General features: G+C 45.6%; 1 protein-coding gene across 2 annotated transcripts in view; it reads left to right on the top strand.

Annotated features, from left to right (window-relative positions):
* Window positions 1-14,039, top strand: part of LOC126519177 (26S proteasome non-ATPase regulatory subunit 13-like) — a 146,657-nt gene extending 132,618 nt beyond the window's left edge. For both annotated transcript variants that reach the window (XM_050168792.3, XM_055065158.2), the window contains 2 exons: window positions 8,846-8,962; window positions 13,895-14,039. In XM_050168792.3, coding sequence (XP_050024749.1) covers window positions 8,846-8,962; window positions 13,895-13,993 — 216 coding nt within the window. In that variant the 3' untranslated portion in view covers window positions 13,994-14,039. The remainder of the gene's footprint in view (window positions 1-8,845; window positions 8,963-13,894) is intronic.
* Window positions 14,040-16,807: the final 2,768 nt, after the last annotated feature.

The raw sequence follows: 16,807 nt of genomic DNA, 5'->3' as shown, positions 1-16,807 counted from the left end.
ACACAAATAAGGCCATGAAAATGCTCATAAACGATTTGCACACCAACAGACCAAACGCAGAAATCACCCTGACAACAGTACTTCCCAGGATCGCAAACAATCACAGGCTACTTATTCAACAATCAGAGTCAATCCTAGCTCTTGCATTAGGGACAAGTAAGCTCAATGATTTCAGTGATGGAAGTGCTGCGCCAATTGTGCCAAACTGCACCATGAAGGAAATCCTGCTACATTCTGAACTTAACGTTGCAGCACAAACACCTAAGACGAACCACAAAAGGAAGACACGACACACACTGGCGCTGACTAACAACTTCTTTATTTCTTCGTCGTCGATGCATATGAATACCTAGGCCACACAACCGCGCAGGCGCAGAGAATACATTACTGACACCTGCCAACTTATCGCATACATAAATGTAGGAATTCAAATTCTGATGGGTGCAGGGAAAAAGATGACACTGATGCAATTATTGCCTTGTCTTTTTATGTGGTAGGCCTCTAAGGCAAGCTGCGCATGCTCATTCTTGCTTTTGCCAAGCATTAACGTCCAATCAAGTCGCGCCTCACAATTGCTGCAAGAGTTTATATGCGCAACAAGGTGCGCTCCTCTATCTACATTTTTGTTTACTTTTTGCGCATGTTCCCCGAGTCGCTCATTGACGCATCGCCCTGTCTGGCCAACGTATGTCTTGCCACATGAGAGTGGAATGCCGTAAACCACGCCGACATGCTGCTACGTGCTGCGCAAAATTGTCGTTTATGGAAGGTATTGCGCCAGGCCTGTACCGACCTGCACCTGTTTCGAATTGGGAATACATAATTTGCACGCCCGAGAAGGGGCCGTGCATCAAACCACTCTTCTTCGCAACTCACCCTCGCAGACTTTTATCGCAGCTACAGCATATAGACCTAGCCCTATTTGCAAACGGTAGGCAGTGTCAATGTATTGTATAGTATTCTAGGCTCGATAATGCCATCGCATAGGTTACGCCCACATTCACAATTGCGATTTTTTATGAGGAGGGGGATGGCAAGGTGCCAAAGCCATGATTTTATTATGAGGCACGTGGTAGTGTGGAACTCCATGTTAATTTTGACTACCTGGGCTTCTTTGACATGCACCCAATGCATGTTCTTGCATTTTGCCCCCATTGAAATACGGCCAAACAAGACGGTAGGCATATCTCGCTGACCGCCACAATAATGACGACAGACTGCACCTGCGATCTGGCCACAGCTCGTCATAGTGTGCTTATCTTTGACAACACCATTAACGTGGAGTTAAACGAACTAATTTTCTCGGTGCGGATAGCAAACAAAATGCAGTACTTGCAAGGCACCCGAGCTGCCTCGCTGATCGGTGTTTACCTTTCGTCTGCGAGATGAAATGCCATTGGATCGTTGCTGGCAATCTCGCCAGTGCTTTAGTTCTAGGCTCTGCTTTATGAAACACTTGCATGTTTGATCGAATGTTGTTCTATTGAGTACTACTTCATGTGAAAAAGAAACTGTAGCTGATTTCTGTCTCGCCGTGAGTGGCCATAGAAGCAATCGCCTGGGCTGGGTGATAGGGACCGGTAAGGTACCAGCCCTATACAGCAATGCCGGTTGTGTATAGGGCCGCGCAATCTTAGCTGTTGGCCGCGGCCATCCGATCACTCCAACTCTGTACCATCTGTACATATTATTTCGCGTGCGGAAATTCATTAACACATATAGGTGTGTTGATGACATGCACACTGCAATTTACGTAGCTGTGGCCGTGCTGCCAATGTACGTGAGTCTGTGATAGGCTCTCTACACTGCAGGTGGCTCAATTCCTTGAGAATAACAAAAATTGTTTATTAAATTCTTTATTGAAATCCAGGTAACTGTGAAATAGGATTAAAGGAACACTAAAGGCAAATACTGAGTTGACGTGGACTGTTTAAATACCGTTCCAGAAACCTCATAATGCTTGTTTAGTGCCAAGAAAAGACTTAGTTTATGAGAAAGCTGCATTTGGAGGATCCAAATACCTTTTTTGAAATTCAAGTCTCCCACCACCCAACCAGGGCAGTGGTGATATTGAATACGCTATCACCATCCTTTATGGCCGTCGGTGAGTAAAACGGCGCCTCACAGACGGTGGTACCGAGCCAACACAGAGCGGTGGATTCGCCGCTGTAGCTGCTTTTTGGTCAAGTAGAGCAGACCGATTGGGCATCCCCCCGACATCACATGGAAGTTCAATTCTTTGCTACTTGCAGTTTGTGTGAGTTTTGTGAGCCAGCAAAACCAGCATAGCACTTCCCCGATAATGAACCTACTGAAATGCGAAAGCATTGTCCACGTGGAGTCTAGAAAAAACGAAACCTTTCGACCACCCGCATCATTGTCAAGGGTAATTTTAGTGAGTTCTTTTTTCTAGAAATGAAATAAAACTGGACAAGTAGCATTTTATTTCGTCTTATACTACAATACAAGGATGTTTTTTGCAACGAGTGGTTGAGTACTAGTGACAGAATTTAACTGAGGAGTGCTTTCATCATTGGGCAAGTACTTCAATGTCCCAGGGGAGTCTCTAATCATGGCCTGCATTTACCTCAATTTCTCGATTATTAAGGCTCTGTTCGCAATAATATTGAGGCCTTAAAGATTCTTGAGCACTAATCTATCACCTTAGCTTGACTTAATATTTGCCTTTAGCGTCCCTTTAAGTTTGTACTTCTTCTTCTTATATAACAACAATGAACTGGAACTGCAAGCTGAAAAAAAAAAATACATGCATCATGTTATAATTCATATTGAATGCAATGTTTCAGAAATAACTTGTAAAGAGCTTCCTCCTTGCACCAGAGCAGTAAGTTGCTACTCCAAAGCATTCTTTTGTTGCTTCAAATAGCACATTTTTCTGCTCTGAAAGCATATATCTCTGCTCAAAACTATGATTTTTTCTGCTCCAAAAATTGTTCCGATAGACCAAGTGCTGCATCCGTCACTGTGGTTTTCTTCTGGACATTGCAAACCAACATGAAAACATCGATGTCATCCACGATGCTGCATTACACCAGGACCCAAACATTCTGCTCGCCCAGGACGGACTATACCCCAATTTTTATGGCATCAAGGTAATTGCTAACAACATCAAGTACAGGCTCAGGAACTCATTTAAACCAACACAACCACCAACACCAGTAAAGCCCTCGTCCCAGTTATCTACAAAACAGAAACACATGCCTGAAACACATGTCAGCAGCAGCTCATATGCATGTTCCACCAAAGCTAGAACCCAAGAAGCATCTACACAGATGGTGGAAGCAACACCATCTGAACAACACCTGCTCATGTGGATGCCTACAACCACCCACGAAGCCTTCACGCAAACAGCTGCATACACTAATAAGCAGACAGATGCGCATACAGACATCAGTACAGGCCTCGATAACAAAATAAGCATAAAAAAACCACTTCAAGATGTTTTGCCCCAGAGGTCTGTCCGAACTAAATAGAAATGACTATCACACACTACGGATAGCACACGCAACACCAAAGCTCACCCTTTTATCCAATCCCGCAAACTCGCCGCCAAGCAAGCAAACTACAGATCTCACCTATATCCAAAAAAGTCTTAGAATTAAGGTTAGATGTGTCCTCGGCTGTTTACCTGCCAGGCCATTATTAAAGTGGAATGCTGTCCTAGAAAATGCATCGCTCTCTTTAATTGTTATTCTGGAAGAATGCTGCAAGGAACAACCTATGATAATTACTAATAAGCTCAACAGCATAATTTATCTGAACTGGAAAAAAAGAGAACTTGAACAATTTGTTGAAACTAAGGAGGAAAACCTACTAGTTAAATACTAGCACAAAGGTATTAGAGCTGCAGATACACCCAAGAAAACTAATATGACCCCTATAGCACATAGCTCTACCGATAATGCTACAAGCGAGCATCCAGCGCACTGCAGCAACGTAGTAGACATTTTACAGAGTCTAAGCCCCGATGAAGTAGATCTCCTGAAATGTGGTCTAATGCTTTGTCCCACAAACAATGCAGTAATCCAATACGAACTCCACAGAGATATAACAGAGTTATCAAGATGCATACGTGTCAAGGAATACTTTTTCGATAGGCCGGACGTAGGAAAACAGGATAGAAACTCTCTTAGACCACCTAGCACATGGACATCAGAAGCTGAACAGTGCCCAGACTTTGATTTATACATAGAGCTAATCTCAAAGGAAATTCTAGAGTCAACGTGGCATTGCCGCAAATGCAAAAATTTGTCCTCCATTCAGCACCAAAATCTTAACGAACTTGCGGAAAGAAATGATATTGTTATGAGCCACTTATCCTGTAGATGAAATAGACGTCTCGTTTCATTTACAAACACTGGCGCATACCCACTAAGATCTTGCATAGCAGACGAAAAAGAGGACGAGCTGTGCCCCAGCCTGCCATCTTTGTTGTTGTGCCACTCGCTACCACTGTGTAAATATTCTAGATAAACCCTTTTTCGCATCTCCCCGTAACATTTTTTGGGGAAGCGGCGGCCTCACAACTAAACATTTATTTCAGAAACAGCAACGGATGCCCATATGTAATGCAGGATCTAGTTCGCTAACTTCTCTCCCCCTGTAAGTTAACGAGACAAATATTACATAATGATTGAAGCAGCCATGTTAAACGACTCACCAGTATTGCCGTCTTCAGTTGCAACAGAATCCGGCTCCTGTTTCGTTGCAGACGTGTTTCACATGGTTCACAACCAAAACCTAGCTTTCGGGCTTGCATCTCCACTCGCAAGCGTGTCAGTTTGCCCGAAGTTAAAATAACGCAAGATAATGAAGTGCAATAAACTGGTTTTAGCATTTAGCATAAAATAAGCAGCCAACTTAAGTGTATGAACCAATGAATCCGTGCTTGCCATGCATGTGAGGATACCGGTAAAAATTTAAAAACCAGGCCAGAGGTCAACTGGAAGGTTGATGGTGCTGAACGTTATTTCGCATATATAATGACAAAAAACAACAAAGTTACTACTAAAAAGTACAATTTATAATTAGGAATGATAACTTTGCACTCCTTGGCATGTGTAAAAGCGCTTCGATAAGTGCGTGAGAAAATGTAAGTTAAAATTGCACTTACTACTGCGTTTCTAGCGCAGTAGTAGGGCTCGTGCAGGAAGACTTCAAACTGCTATACTATGCTTGTTTTATTAGCAGTGCACCGCGGTCAATTTTTCTTCCCTCTGTGGCCATTTGTTGAACTTGGGAGTATGCTATCGCTGATAGTGCTCTACCGCTATAGGGCCAATATTCGGGACTCCAACAACTTACGTTATAAGCGGTCTATACTGTATCTCAAGGAACACAAAAAATTGTGTTTGAGGGTAGCCTTCCCCCTTAAAGCGAATAGCTTTGTTTGGCTCTTTAGCCTATTTTTGTAGTCAGTGGGTGGCAGTCAGTGGTGGACGAACTTTCACAAACATTAATACAAAGGTTGCATGCTCTGGCACGATCTAGTTGCAGGGTGCATTTGTAGCCGAATGCCTACTGTTGTAGTTTAAATGGCCCCTCACCAGGTTTGGCCATTTTGAGCAGACAAGCGCAGAGCATACAATGCACACCAACAATCATGTTTGCAAAGAATTAAAGCACTACGCGCTGCGGAAAGGCAGGAAATTTCAATCTGAACTCTGTTTCCCTCTTCACTCGCGGCAAATCCGCCCGGAGAGGGACAGTGACGTAGTTGGGCTCCTGCACCTAAGTAATCGTGTCCACAGTGTGATGTAGCTCGTGTTGACATGTGACTTCGAGAATTATTCAAGGCAACATCTGTTATCTGTGTAATCTGTTGCTTGAATTGACGAATTCAAGTTTAGAGAAATAATAAAACACACAAGCAGACTGTCTGCGTGTTTTTTATTTTACTTCGCACCGAAGCAAGAGAGATGTACTTCTGCTTCGTCTGCTTGTTCCCCTGGTCGTGTTGTCCCGTGCGCAGGTACCGAAACTATGCCATTTTCTACCGTGTTCTAGCATGTGATCATTCGCTTGTTCTGCCTCAGTATTCATGTAGCACTGAATTATACCGCTAGTCATCTTTTCTTGTGCACAGCGCACAAAATCGTGCGCTGCGCTAACGAGACAACGGATCGCACGCGGCGCGGTCAGCGGAAATGTGTAGCGTAAGGGGAAAAAAGCGAGAAAAATATGAAGCAGGGCCTGTGACGTATGCGTCACGCGATCCTCGAGGTGTGGTATGGGCGAACGCAGGGAAGGAATTTCGCTTGCGAAGGCTAGAAGGGGCGAGTGGAGAGAGCATCTTGCTTGGTAGTAGAGCCCGCCTGCTGAAATCATGGGTTTGCGGCACGAAAATAATTCTATCTTGGCTATTAATGAGCCGATTTGAAAAATTTTTGCGGCAAAACGCTTCCTAGAGGACACGTAACAACTTCCAGTGTATAACCAAAATTTGCTATGGGCCTGGTGAGGGGCCCTTTAAGGCAACAGCTTTAGGGGGCCGATTTTCTCCCGATGCCTTCTCCTCCTACGGCAGGAGATGACAGCCCATGCTCACACCGCTAGAGACAACAGACACGTGACACATTAGCTTATATGTAAAGCCTGTACCAGCACTACACACATGCTTTTTAATAGCTCTATTCTCCAAGGAAACGTGCAATGAAACAACATTGTAAAATGTAGATGTAGATGCTGTTGTAGATGCTGCTTTAGCAGCTGCAGACCAATGAATAATGACATATCTTTTTTTATTTAATGTGTCAGTGACACGTTGATTTATTGTAAAATATCTCTTTGGCAGTTGTGCACAAGTTTCTGTGCGTGACTGGATGGAGCATATGCAGAGCGAGCCCAAGGTCAGAGATGTCAGGCACAGGGTTGTCATCCCAAGGTGGCCACAGAGCCATGTTTTCATGAAGGTTGCTGTGGGTACATTGAACTGGTTCAGCTCACTGCACTGTGGGTTCATGTTGTGCTCGGCTACGATCTGGAGCGGTATTCTCCTTGGTCAATCACTTTGAGCGATGCTAGAATGGCACCCTGGTTATACAACTTTCTCAGGGCCATGCTGAAACGTCGTATAATTTGGGTATTATGTAATATGACCAAAATAAATTCTGCCTATAATGCATGGTTTCGCACAAAGGAGTTGCGAGGAGCTTCGGTTTAAACTATAAGCTAATAATACTCTGCAGGACTCTGAAACCAAAACCACTCAAAATGTTCTCAGTTTCAGGTCGGTCATTGCACGAGACGGGACATGTATAATCTCATGTTGTATAGTGAGGGTTTTGAATGCATTGTCCTCACTGGGACTGCTCAAATACATAGTAAAACCCAGCATGTCACAGAACTGGGGTTCTACTGCACCAGTTTCGCATGACTCGGCTTCAGACATGTGGGCGTGTAAAGCCGCCAGTGTTTCTGGCACTATGCCAAGCTCGCTACCTGTGCGTAGTGCCAGGGACGGCCCCACACCTCAACAAGTTTACCATGACAGGATGATCGTTCCAGCAGGCAGAGATGCGAGCACTTAGAAAAAAGAAACGTACGGAGGAGCACTGGACATACGACTTAGGCTTATTATTAAATTCTGTAGATTGGCGCCACGCATGCGGAAACAAGTAGTAGATTGTTAAGCATGGTATCTTTAGAGATAGAGTTCAAAATTCGTTTCTTGTTAATGAGTTGGGCCGAAAGTTCGCTCACACATATTTTGAAGTGAATTTGAAGATCAATGTGGAGTAGTTTCATCCCATTTTCTCACATTAGTTCTCATCACCTCGATTTGCATAAGAAAAGAAAATAGGCTGCTATTGGTGGTGTCCAGAAGTGTGTGATGCAGTCAGGCCACCTCACATGCAGAGTAGCGGCAGACAGGCACGGGCTTCCAGTTGAACTTGCCTCATACTGAAGCTCTCGTTGACCTTAACCGAGGAAGTGCAAGAGTAGGGTTGTAGCCTGGCAGGGAAACATGAATTCAGCATCGCCAATCGGGCTCTAGAGTATACAGGAATATGTTTATCTCATTCAATTACTCACAGGAGACTGATCGTGAGAAGTAAATTTACAGAAGAATAAAAATGGGTTGTAGTGCATACAGCAGTCATTGCCAAATCCTGACTGGGAGCTTACCACTCTCATTGAAAAGAAAAATGTACAATTATTGCATTCTACCAGTGCTAACATATGGGGCAGAAACTTGCAGGTTAACTAAGAAGCTCGAATAAAGGCCACGTAAGGAGTGATGGAGCGAAAAATGTTAGGCGTAATGTTAAGAAACAAACGTATCAAAGAGCAAACGGGGATAGCCAATATTCTAGTTGGCATTAAGAGAAAAAAGGTTGGTCTCTAAATAAAAAAGTTTGTCGCTAAACAGACAGAAAGTTGCTAACTCTAGCAACAGAATCACTAAACTAGCAGCACTGCCTGGTAGTTACCTGAACTGGGGCTTTGAGCTAATGAGCATTGCATATGCAGCATTTGGGCAGTCCTGGACAGTCCAGAATGACAAATCAGAGACCCAGTGGCTTTAGCCTGTGGAAAGAAATGGGAAGGGGGAGGGTGCACATGTAGGAACTGGTCTGAAATGGGGGAAGGCGAAGCAGGCAGGTGTTGTTCCACATCATTTCATGCCATGTACACAAGAATTCTTTCTGGGGTGCACATGCCTGATGTGTCACCTGCTCTGCTCACCTATCACCTGCAACCTGTTACAGAATAGGGGGAGAGTTGCCTGTCGTGCTTTTGACTTGTGTCATATGACCATTCTCATTGGAGCGAGGCCACAATGTGTTTGTCAGTGTCTGACCAGCATTGACGTGTGATGCAGGTGGAGGTGCTGGTGATGAAGGCTCTTTCCCTGGGCCTAGTGCGAGGCACCATTGACCAGGTGGACGGACAGGTGCACATGCAGTGGGTGCAGCCACGTGTGCTTTCACGCGACCAGGTAAGGGCGTCTGTGGAAGGTGTGTCGCCTTCTCAACAGAATGCTGCATGCACATATGCTTGCATGCAACCTGATCAATCAGTATTTAGTTTGTTGTCATAATGTCGCTACAGATTGACAAAAGTAGTTCTCGACCGATTTTTACGTCTAGGCGGACACTGGAAAATAATCCCAAAAATGCACAGCATGAAATTCCCCTCATGTAGACAAAAAAAAAATGTTTATAAGGCCACTTGCGTGGAGTTGTACAAGTCATGTCGTCCCCATAAACACTTGCATGAGCATTACTACATTTGTGGTATCCACCACCGACGATTATGGGCAGTCATCATCATTGTTGAAGCCACTTTCTGGGACAACTTGTTGGCACTTTCTGGCTGTGGAAGACCTTCACGCACTATTTAATCGTACGTAAGCATGCACATTGGTTCGTCTGCACTTGCCAAGTCTTAATATGTTACCGTGACAGGAATGTCCATTCCGCTATTTCACAAGTCGCACATCAGGGCATCCTCGCCATGTGCCCTAATGATGGTATCTGGGTTCTCAGCCGTGGGCGTTTCCAGACCGCAAGAAATCTTGGCAGAACCTATTTCACAATGAATGCTGATGTTGATGCATTGAAGCAATGTTGCGCCGCACCGTGTTGCCAAATTCTTCACTTCTATGCTTCTCATGCAATGCATGCTCTGATCCAATTGCTTCATTTCCTTCTCCACACTGCACTGGCTTTTTCTCACTTGTTCAATTTTCTGTTGCCGAAGTTTGCCTCTTGTTCTCTTTGTCTTTCTGGGTCATTCTGGAAGACTGGCCAAGTATGTCCATATACCAAGTTGCACATACGCAGTGGCACACATTTTCTGTTTAGGCTCATTCCCATTGGCCAATGTTGGTGTGAAATAAGTTTGATACAGACTAACATACTGAAAAGTGTGCTCCCAAAGAATCGCATTAGGACTTGTGTGCGTCAGCTAGGGGTGTGTGAATACTCGAATATTATCAAATGGAATATCTAGTATTCGATTTTTTTAATATTCGATATAGAGAACTGCACAGTGCCACATGTCACAGCCGCTGCAACCTCCCCCCCCCCCCCCCCTTTGTGCTTGATGCTGCCCAAACGAGCACCTTGCTCCATTTTCAACGCTAAAGCAGCGCCGAGTGCGCTGTGGGCAGACAGGATGGCCCCGGCTCACGTGGTAGCGGACTTTGTCACCTCAAGTACTCCCCAACATTGTTCCGATGCGGGGATTGCACACACAATGCCCGAATGCAGCAATTCGCAGAGCAGTGCAGCGTCTGTTGGGGCCGCCTCTACGAGGTTCACCCTGGTCGACAGGACCGATGGAAATGATAATGCGATGCGGGCAGAGGGAATGGTAACAATAGCAGCACGTCTTAATGTGCAAGAGCATGCGCAATGTTTGAGTCGATCAGCGTCCAACACCGAGACTGTGTTGGACACGTGGTGACAAACTTCATCCCGCTTCAACAACTGTCAATCTAACCGGCCCGTGTGTCATATGTAAGAGGCATGGGACACAAAAAGAAAAGAAGAGGACGATGTGCATCGACCGGTCCGAACGGCACGAGCCCTCGAGGCGCGTGACCCGAGGTGCGATCGGAGGAGAAGCGGTGCCAAGCTGGGATTATCGACGTGGCTCTGGGCCAAGAAGGTTGGAGGGCCAGCTTCGCACTGGCGACGGGACCCATGGAGGTTCGGACTGTCCCGTGACGCTGGCTACCCAGGGTGTGGCCATCGACTTCGGAAGCGTGGAAGACTTCGCTGAACAGCAGCGAGCAGACCCGGAACTGAAAAACCGCGTCTAGTATTTGGAAAGGCACACCAATGTTGTCCTTGAGGCATTTAAGCGGATTGTCTTTGTTCTCGCTTCGAAACAACCTACTCGTAAAGAAGAACTTCTCAGCAGTCCACGCCAACTACCTTCTTGTTCCGTCAGGGCTGCATCCAGAAGTACTGCACGCCCTACATGACGATTCGACTGCTGGGCACCCCGGGTTCTCCCAGATGATATCGAGGATACAGGAAGGATACTACTGGCCGCGCCTCACCGCCGACGTCGCCCGTTACGTCAAGACATGCCGAGACTGTCAGTGATGCAAGACACCACAGACAAGGCCAGCGAAATTACTACAGCAGATCAAGCCTCCTTGCCAACCTTTTTAGTAGATCGGGACGGATTTGTTGGGACCCTTTCCGACGTCAACAACCGGAAATAAGTGTATCGTTGTGGCGACGGACTACCTCATCCGCTTTGCTGAAAGAAAAGCTCTGTCGAAAGGTAGCGCAGCCGAAGTGGTGAAATTTTTTGTCGAGAACATCCAGCTGCGACATGGCGCCCAAGTAGTCCTGATCACCGACAGAGGAACTCAATGCGTTCCAATGCGTACAGCGGAGCTCACCCAAGCCATTTTGCAGTAGAGTCAGAAAAGCCGCAGGACGATAACTGCCTACCATCTACAGACGAATGGTCTTACGGACCGCCTGAATAAGACCCTCGCCGACATGCTAGCAATGTACATCGACGTCGAGCACAAGACCTGGGATGCCGTTCTGCCGAACGTAACCTTCGCTTACAACATGGCGCCGCAAGAAACAACGGAGATCACACTGTTTAAGCTGGTTTACGGCAGGAACTCGACGACGACGCTCGATGCCATACTGCCGCACGTCACTGACGAAGAGAATCTTGATGTCGCTACCTATCGTTCTGTGATTAACGAAACTAGCGTATTATTGGGCGAACTTGTGCCTTCAAAAGCGGGCTACACTCAGAACAACGATAGTAGCGAACACACTCGGCGATCGTCAAAATCTGATCAGCGGGTCAAGCGCATCGGCTTTTATACACTAGTCGTCGAATGTTCTAGAGTAATCACTGGGACCCGCGTGTCTTCTACAAAGCGCTACACTATTCGCATTGCGCATACGTGCAATAAGATTACACAAGGTTCAATGACAGACATCGGATGGAACCATCGATAACATTCCAGACACTTCCTATACATGCAGGCGCGCCATGCGTTGTGCGATAACATTTGTTAGGCAGTCACAAGCGGTCACCCGATAAACAAGTACACGTGTCAATACCCCCTTCTTAAAAAGCATCGACCCGATACTTTTTAAGAAGGGATTATTGATGTATGTATGCGTTACATTAACGTATGTATGCGTTACATTAACAACACACAAACATAATAACACGAGTTATTGGTTGTTAAAGGTGAACGAATATAGAACATAGTCAAACAAAGGTACAAAGTTTGGTAATGCATAAAGTACAGAGCTAAAGTATAAAGTACATTAAATTGAATAAAACAGGTAGAAATAAAGATATCGAAAAAAAAACTACCGTAAAATTCTCAACAAGCACCCCTCCTCAAGCAAGTCGAAATTACCATCAAAGTTTCGGAGGGAGGGAACAGCACCATCCCAGAACGGCACCAAAGTTTTCCTGCAAAATGACAAAATTTTCTTGCATGAAAAAAAAAAAGAATGCAGTTGGCATGGATTTAAAATGTTATGTAACATGAACTTTATTATTAAACCAAAGATTTGTTTAGTGCTGTTCATCGCTCTTAAAACAAGTTGAGCTCTGCTGCAGTGCATGGCTACCGACGGCGAACAGCAAACCGCTGCTTGGCCAAGCTCGCATCGCAGCTGGCAGCTCTGCAAAAACAGTTGAACCCACTTTAACAATATTCAAGTGCCACAAAAATTTCATTGTTATAACCGATAATTGTTATAACCGTGTTGCATGAAAAAAATCAATATAAGGGGATAGCACCTTTTGTTGGGCTAGTTGGTAGCTGTTCATTATAAAATATAAAGACGCCAAATAAACGGACACACACAAGAGAAGAGAACAGGACAGGGCGCCACTCGCAACTGTTTTATTCCCAGAACGCAGGCACATATATACCGTCAGTCAATACATGCGCACAGAGCAAACTTTCATTCACGCATCTGATCAAACATTCATGACACACAACGCTCAAGAAACCTCATCTCGGCCTTACATAATGATATCGAAGTTTCGCTAACGCACAAGCTGCCTTTCTTGCTTATGTGATAGGCTTCAACCAGTTCCCTTGCTCTAGTGTCATTACTTCGGGCAGGAATCCGCACATCTGAAAAGCGTGGTTCACAAGAGCGTGAAGGACAGGTCCCGATGTGCTTAGGCAAATTTGGGCCCTCTTTCATTTGCTGAACATTTCTTTTACGCTTCCTGACATGCTCATTAACACAATGCCCGGTCTGACCTATATATCAACAACCGAAAGGGGGTTCTCGTAGACAACCCCTTCGGCAAACTTCATGAAAGGTCGCCCATGTGTGATCCCACAGCCTTCTTCAGTTCTTTTTTCTTTTCTTTTGGCTACTACACCCGTGTGCGGGCGCTACTGCACCCGTGCATGGAGAATATGCAATGCTAACGAGAAGTGAATGCGAGTGTTTGCCCAGAAGAGGGGGCTGGCTGAAAAGCTGGCTTGCAGCTTCAGTAAGTTTGAGGCTGCTGTCTTCGCTTCTAGGTCGCCGTGGCATCAAATGAAAATAGGAGACTTTTGTCGTGCGAAGTGAATAAATACATGTTTTTGCCCTTTTATTGCACTCTCCCTGAGTTTCGTTTTTGACAGGTAAGTGGGCAATCTCATGCTATCTCGGTTAAGCAGTACTTCCACTTAGTGCATACTTTTTCCAACTACGGTTTAATGAGGCTTTACTGTACTTGCTTAGTTGGCCGAGTATTTCTGCAATTAAACAGAATACAAGAAATAGTGTGACTTGCTCCATACATGCACAACATGCATTTGGTGGCATATTTTTAAACCTTGGCTAAAGTTTGCTTGGATGTCCTGCATGCATGCAGTGCGTTGCCTTGTGTAGCTGATATTGTGGATGGTTCACAGATTGCAGGCATGAAGAAGCAACTGGATGCATGGAACGCAGATGTTGCCTCCATGGAGAAGCTGCTGGAGACCAAGGCGCACGAGATCATCTCCATGTGATGGGAAGGCTGGTGCGGTGTGAATAAAGGATTACTTTATTTATTCATTTATGTTTATTTATTTAGGAATACTGCAGGCCTTAGAAGGCCCAGACAGGAGGGGAAAGGTACATACAAAAAAAAAAAGAAAACACAACAGATTGACGAAGGAGTAGAAAAAGCTCAGGAAAAAATGTAATAGAAAGTATGAATGCATGATGAGTAAAGCACCTAAATAATGCAGAGAGTGGCAAATACAAATTGAAGCACTGTTTCGCAAGCACAGTTTCGAAGCACTGGAAATGTAATAGAGAAAAAGAGGAGTGAATAATTCAAAATTATTACAACTCGTAAATCAGTCTAATAACTACTTCTTAGTACAGCTGCCAAGCCCACAGTGCCTTAACGCTGTTGTTGCCGATTGTTTTCATGTCGTTTTTTTCATGTCGTGCTACTCCTACTTTCCGGTGATATAGGAACTAACCCTGGTCCGGATACTGCAGCTATCCTCGCTGAGCTAAAGAAGATATCTACTGGCCAGTCCAAGCTTATTTCTGAAGTTCAAGATCTAAAATCTCAGTTATTAGCGACAGACAGAAATGTATCTGACCTAGGCAAACGTATGACCGAACTTGAGAGCCATTACGAAAGCCTTGTAACACTTCAAACAGTCACAGAAGTTCTCCGCGCCGACGCAACTAAAGCTACTCGCTTAATTTCAATACTAGAGGCACGTTTTGATGATGCCGAAAACCGAACGCGACATTACAACTTGGTATTCTACGGACTCCCTGAAACTACACCTGGTTGGAGGCATTCCAAGTGCGCAGGGGTTGCAGAGAGCAAAGCCATCGTCTTGCTCACCAGCCATTCTCTTCCTGCCCAGCGGTTGCCAGCACTGGCCAGGCGAGATTTTCCGGGCCATTGAGGAGCTGTTAGGATCGGCCTGCAGCTATTTCAGCCCGGTGCAGGTGCGTCGATCGATCCGGGTTGGTGGCGCCCTTCAGAGAACCAGCGAGGACAGCGCTAATCAACAATGCACTTACTTCAGAGAACTGCGGACAACCGGCAGCCACGCGGCGGGGGTCAGCCCAGGGGAGTTCTCGAGGGGAGGTAATTGGCGGAACCTCCCCATGCGCGTTGCGAGACGCCAGACAATGGACCGCGGCGGAGGCCACTGTGCGAGATCCGCGATGGAATTCAGAGGCGTCGGGCGTGACCACCTGGCTGCGGGGACGCAGGACAATGGACACCACGACGACTGTGCTGCAAAGGTCGTCTGCCTGCGGAGGGGACACTGAAACCTGTGTGTGCGTGTGTGTTTGTAAAACGTCCCGCAGAGAGGCGGCTTGTTTACGCTGACGTCAAACATTTTGCCTCGCCTAGGGATCTAGGGAACACGAAGTGGATAAAACCAGCTGTTGTCGGTGGCTAGGGTGTGCTCGTCGTCGTGCTCTGTGCTCGTCAATGTACTCGTGAGCAGTGTGTTCGTAAGCTGTGTGCTGTATGTTCGTCTTGCATGCGCCATTTGGGAGCCACGCTAGACTGTTGAATGTCTCTCTTGTTTAATATGTAAATCAGGCACGTACCCAGGATTTTCTTTCGGGGGGGGGCACCACCTCTATCATCATCATCATCATCATTCATCATCCTGTTTTATGCCCACTGCAGGACGACGGCGTCTCCCTGCGATCTGTAATTACCCCTGTCCTGCGCCAACCGATTCCAACTAGCGCCCGCGAATTTCCTAATTTCATCGCGCTACCTAGTGTTTTGTCGTCCTCGATTGCGTTTTCCTTCTCTTGGTACCCATTCTGTAACCCTAATGGTCCAACGGTTATCTAACCGGCTCATTACATGACCGGCCCAGCTACATTTTTTCTTCTTGATGTCAATTAGAATATCATCTATACCTGTTCGCTCTCTGATCCAAACCGCTCTCTTTCTCTCTCTTAACGTTATGCCTAGCAATCTTCGTTCGATCGCTCTTTGCGCGGTCCTTAACTTGCTCTCAAGTCTCTGCTCCATATGTCAGCGCTGGCAAAATGCACTGATTGCACATCTTACTTTTAAATAATAATGGTAAGCTTACAGTCAGGAGCTGGCAATGTCTGCCGTATGCGATCCAACCTATTTTTATTCTTCTGTGAATTTCCTTCTCATGATCAGGGATCCCTGTGATTAATTGACCTAGGTAACCGTACTCCTTCACAGTCTCTAGTGGCCGACTGGCGATCCTGATCTCTTGTTCCTTTGCCCGACTATTTGTCATTATCTTCATGTTCTGCATATTAATATTCAACCCCACTCTTACACTCTCTCTTTTAAGGTCTCCAATCATTTGTTGTAACTCGTCTGCATTGTTGTTGAATAGAACAATGTCATCGACAAACCGAAGGTTGCTGAGCTATTTGCCGTCGATCGTTACTCCTAAGCCTTCCAGGTTTAATAGCTTGAATTATTCTAAGCACTGAGTGAATAGCTTTGAAGAAATTCTGTCTCCCTGTCTGACCCCTTTCTCTGTAGGTATCTCCCTGCTTTTCTTGTGTAGAATTAAGGTAGCTGTAGAACCTCTGTAGATATTCTTACGCGAAGAACAAGTCATTAAGACGAGAAACTATTTACAGATTATATTTACAACAACTGTTGCAGCGCTCACCGGTTACATTCACAGCGCGAGCACAGTTCGTTCTTCCTCCTCTTTTCTGGAGTGATGGCGCCCACGCGCCTCGTTCAAACAAACAAATCCCACACGCATGTAGCAATAGTTTCCAAGCTTTTTACGTAAGCGTTCTGTACTCCTGGATTACGTAGTGCCTCTATGACTGCTGGTATC

The sequence above is a fragment of the Dermacentor andersoni genome, chromosome 10 (assembly GCF_023375885.2).
Source record: "Dermacentor andersoni chromosome 10, qqDerAnde1_hic_scaffold, whole genome shotgun sequence".
Lineage (NCBI taxonomy): Eukaryota > Metazoa > Arthropoda > Arachnida > Ixodida > Ixodidae > Dermacentor > Dermacentor andersoni.
The sequence above is the reverse complement of the archived record's forward strand: the minus strand, read 5'-3'. Positions and strand labels throughout refer to the sequence as shown.